Here is a 6,000-nt window from a genome sequence, read left to right as displayed (position 1 = left end):
CAAATCTAACCCTTCAAACTCAAACAACGGATAAAACTACCTACGTGAATCCGGGAGTTACTTTATCTCCAAGTCAGGCCCACTTTCAAGGCCCAAAGTGAACGGCCCGGAATCGTTCGTAGCCTTAAGCCCAAGATTTCCATTTTTCGGGCAACGGCTGCTACTGTTACGAGATGAATCAGCTGGATGTTCTTACATCGTGTAAGAACAGCTTTTATTGGAATGAATATAATAGAGCATAGCGGAATTATAATGATGAAACGGTTGGTGCATAATATGATTATATATGAATATGAGTATTAATGTTGTTATTATTACGAGTCAGCAATGATAGATAGGAAGGTTTGCACATCTGGCGGCACCCGAAGCAGCACGGGATTTGGCGTTGTAAAAGCGCGTAATGTTGTGATGTTGTTGTGTGCAGAAGCATGGCGAAAACAACAACTCAGGATTGAGAGAATTAAGAGAGGAACACCATTCAATCCAATCTCTCATTTCTCTTCCCTTCTCTGAAATTTCATTGCATGTCTGCACACCAATTTCTAACAATGGCGATGATCACGTGCCCGCGATGAAGCCTTGCACGACATTGTTGCGACCATCGACATGCGTTGGTTACCCACCCTCATCTTCTCCCATTCCCATTCATCCTCTTCACCGTCAACCTCACCGTCGTCGTCGTCGTCGTCTTCGGCCACTCGCAAATCCTCCTCTCCCACCTCATCTACCGTGTCCCACGCCAGGAAGCACACCCGCTCTGCCTGGTTCTTCGGCGGCACCAGAAAGTCGACGCGCTCAAGGAAGCTGAGCCACGTGGAGGACATAGACGCCGTCGTCATCACCCCCTTGTCGCGCTCCACCAGCACCTTCGATCTTTCCTCCGCCCCCTCCTTCGGACCTCAGCCGTTACCCTTGCCCAGAGCCATCGACTCCCGTTTACCCTCCTCCAAAGATGTCGCCGCCGAAAAACCCAATGCCGCCGTCGACAAACCCAATGCCGCCGTCGATTTTACCCTCCCCGCTGGTTTTCAAATGCGCAGGTAATTCAATTCCTTCTATCTTCTATCAAACTTCAGCACTCGTTGTTTCCTTTGTAGTTTCCGTTTCCTCGTCTACTATATCGATTATTCAAATCATTTTCATTGAATTTCTTAATTGTGCTATGTGGTATTTTGGTATATTTTAATGTCATTAATTAATTGTGCGTAGAGTTTCAAATTAGGAAAAAAATATTTAATAGAACTTAAATCCATCTGCACATATATATCTGGGATGAGATTATGATGGTTCAGGATTATAATAGTGCATGTAGTATGTAATAATTTATTTCCAATCTTTTGTCCTTTATTCTTTGCTTTAAGTAAAACATGTGTAGCTTTAAATTAGGAATTAGTGAAATAATTTGTGTCGTGACATAGGGATTTGTGTGTGTACAGTGTATTCGCGAGGGAAGAGAATAGAAAAAATATGGAGCACGTGGAGACAAAGTCACCAAGGGTGGCGCCTCAGCAAGACACGAGCAGTGGTGCAAGTACAAGTGCTCAAGGAGATAACTTCTGGTTGAGTGCTCCTGCAAGAAGTGCTCCAACTAGTCCTTTTGCCAGTCCCAGAATCATCCCAAACATTGCCAAAACCGATGATTTTGTCCCGTACTATTATGTGTCACCCAAAGCCAACCAATTCTGGTCTGCACCAGAGATGCCAACATCCGACCCTTCAGCTGGGCACCCACCTCCTGCTTTCTTTGATTTATCAGCACTGCGCACTGATACCACCCTTTCTCCTCCCCATCAAAGCCCGCGGGGAAAAAGCCCCACCAAACACCCCAAAAGCCCCAATGCCCATTCTTCTTCTTCTTCTCCTTCTCCTTCTCCATCCATACACCCCATTTTATCCCTTGACATCTCAATGGCACGTCGGGAAACCACTCTTCCTTACTCTGTCCATCCCTTACCCTTGCCTCCTTGGGCTGGGCCTGGAGCTCCCATAGTCTCACCTCCTGCTATCTTTTCCCTTCCTGTTGCTAAGACGGAACCCTTGCCAATGAAAAATCAGTGGCAAAAAGGAAAACTTATTGGCAGAGGTACCTTTGGATCTGTTTATGTTGCCACCAATAGGTATGTACTACTGCTAGACGCATGTTTCGGAAGCATTCATTATTCTTTTAAGCTCTTACATTCTCTCTTTCTTACAAGCTCGTCTTAAACACATTGTTTTGTTCCACGCAGAAAAACTGGAGCATTGTGTGCAATGAAGGAAGCAGAAGCCTTTTCCGATGATCCAAAATCTGCAGAGTGCATAAGACAGTTAGAGCAGGTTGCTTACCTCTTTAGTGTATTTCTTAGCTTTATGTGTTGTACGAATTTTGTAATTACACTATCTTCCTATGTTGTACTTTGTGATTAAGATTATCCCACTTTAGTTATCTGTAATTCACCTTTTTTTTCATTACAAATTTTCACCTTTTTTCAGGAAATTAAAGTTCTTAGCCAACTGAAGCATCCAAACATTGTGCAGTATTTTGGTAGCGAAATAGTAAGGAATTCTTATTCATATGATTTGTTGTCCAAGATTAATGATTATTTATAGAACTACCATGTAAAACTTCTGCATCTTTGGGTTGTGTTCTGACAGGTAGAAGACAAGTTTTATATATATTTGGAATATGTACATCCTGGTTCAATGAATAAATACGTTCGTGAACATTGTGGTGCAATAACCGAATGGGTTCTTCGGAGTTTCACACGCCATATTCTTTCGGGGTTGGCTTACTTACATAGCAAAAAGACAATTCATAGGTACTGATCACATGCTTGATGTGTTGCATAGAATGAGATCCTTGTCCAACTAGTATAGGAAATCGATAAGAAATATATGCATAAATACTATAAGTTTTTCTTTTTCAGAAACTCCTGATTCAGTTTGCATTTGGGAGATCTGATGATGTGTTTTTTTTCTTTTACAGAGACATCAAAGGGGCTAACTTGCTTGTTGATTCTGCTGGTGTCGTTAAGCTTGCTGACTTTGGGATGGCCAAACATGTAAGTTGTCAAATTCCCTTTCTATTTCGCATTATTGAAAATTGGTGTGTCTCCAAGTTCTTTGTTACTTAGTCTGAGTTTTTTACGAAGTACAGTTCTGCTCTATTTGGAAATTTCCTCGTTGGTTTCAACAGCACCTTTTCTCCTTTTGTGCTCCTTATAATGCTTTTGAGATTTCTGTGTCCACAGCTAACTGGACACGTTGCAGATCTTTCTTTGAAGGGAAGTCCATACTGGATGGCTCCAGAGGTATATTCTAACTGTTACTCCGTAGCCTCTCGGTTGTTCTCTATTGATACCCGTTTCTCGTGCAGCTTATGCAAGCAGTTGTACAAAAGGATAATAGCGTTGAAGTAGCTTTTGCTGTAGATATTTGGAGTTTGGGTTGTACAATTATTGAAATGTTTACGGGAAAGCCTCCTTGGAGCGAGTATGAAGGAGTAAGCATCTACGATATTTTTTTTTCTCCTTTTTATATCAACTTGTTATTCGGAACAATTCCCACAAGGTGTAGTCTATTAGAATTCTCTTTTAACATTCTTTCTTTAACAAACTTTTTTATATCCTATTAGTTAAAATTTGAATAGATTCCACTAGTTTAGAAAGAGGTCCACCGCTAACTAAGAAATAAGATCCGCATATTTATTGAAGCCTCCATGATTTTCAACAAATAAAAATTATTGCAACGAAAGTGTTAAGAGGATTAATATGCTGATATAGCATTTCTCATCTTATTGATGAAGTACCGAAGTATTCATTATAAAATAATGTTTCTTGGTTAATTAACTACAATGATGTATATTTAATTGGTAAACTCAGGTCTAACAACCAGCTTAAAGCACCTTAATGCAACTTCTTTTCTGTGCAGCCTGTGGATTTGTCAGAGATGCTGTATGTATACATGTTTTTTCATTTATGAACTAGGCCTGAAATTCTCATTTAATTATGCAGGCCGCAGCTATGTTTAAGGTTATGACGGATACACCTCCTATACCAGAAACATTGTCAGCTGAAGGTAAGGATTTCTTGAGGCTCTGCTTTATAAGAAATCCAGCCGAGCGACCAAGTGCTTCAATGTTATTAGATCATAGATTTCTGAAAAACTTATGACACCCAGATGTTTCGTGTTCCACGCATCTGTATAATGGAGCACCCTTAATGGTAATATAAATGTTTGTCTCTTTTGCTTTTATCAAACCATGGTGCGTGGTGTTAAATTTATGAATTGATGACTTGACAGGATATCTACAGTCCCAGAGATTTGATCACATTTCCATTTCCTGTGAACATATTGCTGAGGGAAAATAGCCACTGCGAGGTGAGAATTTTTCATTATGATGTCCTTGCCATTATCCTCTGCTGGAAATGGAGATTGAATACGTTGCAGTGGCATCTCAGCGCTCTACTCGCTCTACTGTTGAAGTGCCTGCAACACTTTGGATGAGATTTCTGTGTCGGTGTCAAATATGGTGGCTATAAGAAAATAATGACTGGTCTGGTAGAAGTACGTTCTCATACATTATGCCAATGGCTTGAGTTCATCTGGACTTGTTTAGGATGACTTGCACCTGTAGATGTTGCAGGTTCTTTCCAGGGATTGTCACCGACGCCCTCTCTAAGTAACAAGCTTGTTCAGTGTTCACCATGGAGTTAACAGCACGAGACTTTGGAAGCAAATTTTGTACAATATTAGTGATCCAGAAGTGACACAGTGCAGTCAATTTTTTTAACAATAACAGCAATGATTTTTTACATTAAAATGGATTATTTATTCATTACATACTGATCAAATAACACCATTCTATTTTGTTTAACAAAATAATTGTACAATAAAGAACGTGAAAAGCACGGGGCTTATACGTTTCATTAAAGTAGTAGCACTTGTTTCCAAAACTATTTTCATTCCAGGAAACTATCTGTTTTTTACTTTCGAATCTTTTGAATGGTCTAACTATTACGTAGTATCACTCATACTTACTTTTTATGATTTAAGTAATTAAATTTTTACTAAATTAGTCCCACGAATAACTATTTGTTGGATTATTCATGTTAACATGTGGAACAGTTGATGAATTGCGCATTTGACTTTATTATCGCATTTTATAAATGAATTTAACTACAATGTATCTTCTATAATAACATTTTAACAATAATATTTTGATATGGCATGAAGTAAACTTTCTCCCTCTATATTTGTGTCTTTTGAATACGAACTCTTTGGTTTAATTTTTGTAATTAAAAATATTAAAAGTAAAAAATAAAATGTATTTTCTAAAATGTAATTTAGAAATTCATTTTGTAAGAACCGTGAAATTCAGAGAAAGTGGGAAAGACAAGTATATGCATCTGAGTGGACTGATTGGTTTTTTACGGTAGTATATAAACGAACTTTTCAAAAATTTGTGTCATTCTCTCCATGCACTTCTTCTCTCATAATTATGAGTTTTCCTTTTCTTCTCCTTCTCTCTACAAACTCTCTAAGGTTCTGTTCGTTTGAGTTGATTTTCCTGTTCACGTGGAAAAGGGAGGATTGATTTAGAAAGAATACGTTGTTCTTTTGTGCCGATTTGCGAAGATTTGCTCGGACGTAAAAGCAGAGATTTGCGAGAATACATTGTACATACAATCTCGCCTTAGGTGCGCGGATTTGCGAAGAAATATCATACAAAGACTCATATGCCCATGAAGATGACCAAATGTGGAAGCAGTGCGGGTTGAAGAAGTGATAACCGGTTACAGCAGAGTGTAACCGGTTACAGAGTATAACACAGAAGAGTGGCATAACCGGTTACAGGAGCATGTAACCGGTTACAGGAGCATGAAATTTTGGTGGCACAAACGCGTAACCGATTACAGACTGGATACACTATTTTGAATCCTCACATACATCAATTTGAATACTCACATGCATAAAACCTACAACTTTTAAATTGCAGTTTTCAATCCCCCACTACAGCTG

At 39.1% G+C, this 6,000-nt stretch overlaps 1 protein-coding gene across 1 annotated transcript; it reads left to right on the top strand.

Moving 5' to 3' along the window:
- The first annotated feature begins 348 nt into the window (after positions 1–348).
- Positions 349–4,833, top strand: LOC108335369 (mitogen-activated protein kinase kinase kinase 5). Its single transcript, XM_052869680.1, has 10 exons — positions 349–1,040; positions 1,437–2,117; positions 2,229–2,316; positions 2,473–2,535; positions 2,635–2,798; positions 2,966–3,041; positions 3,231–3,290; positions 3,356–3,481; positions 3,993–4,202; positions 4,282–4,833. The coding sequence occupies exons 1-9, from the start codon at positions 607–609 to the stop codon at positions 4,149–4,151; spliced, it is 1,851 nt and encodes a 616-aa protein (XP_052725640.1). The 5' UTR covers positions 349–606; the 3' UTR covers positions 4,152–4,202; positions 4,282–4,833.
- The last annotated feature ends 1,167 nt before the right edge of the window (positions 4,834–6,000 follow it).

The sequence above is a fragment of the Vigna angularis genome, chromosome 10 (assembly GCF_016808095.1).
Source record: "Vigna angularis cultivar LongXiaoDou No.4 chromosome 10, ASM1680809v1, whole genome shotgun sequence".
In the NCBI taxonomy this organism is placed as follows: Eukaryota; Viridiplantae; Streptophyta; class Magnoliopsida; order Fabales; family Fabaceae; genus Vigna; species Vigna angularis.
The sequence above is the reverse complement of the archived record's forward strand: the minus strand, read 5'-3'. Positions and strand labels throughout refer to the sequence as shown.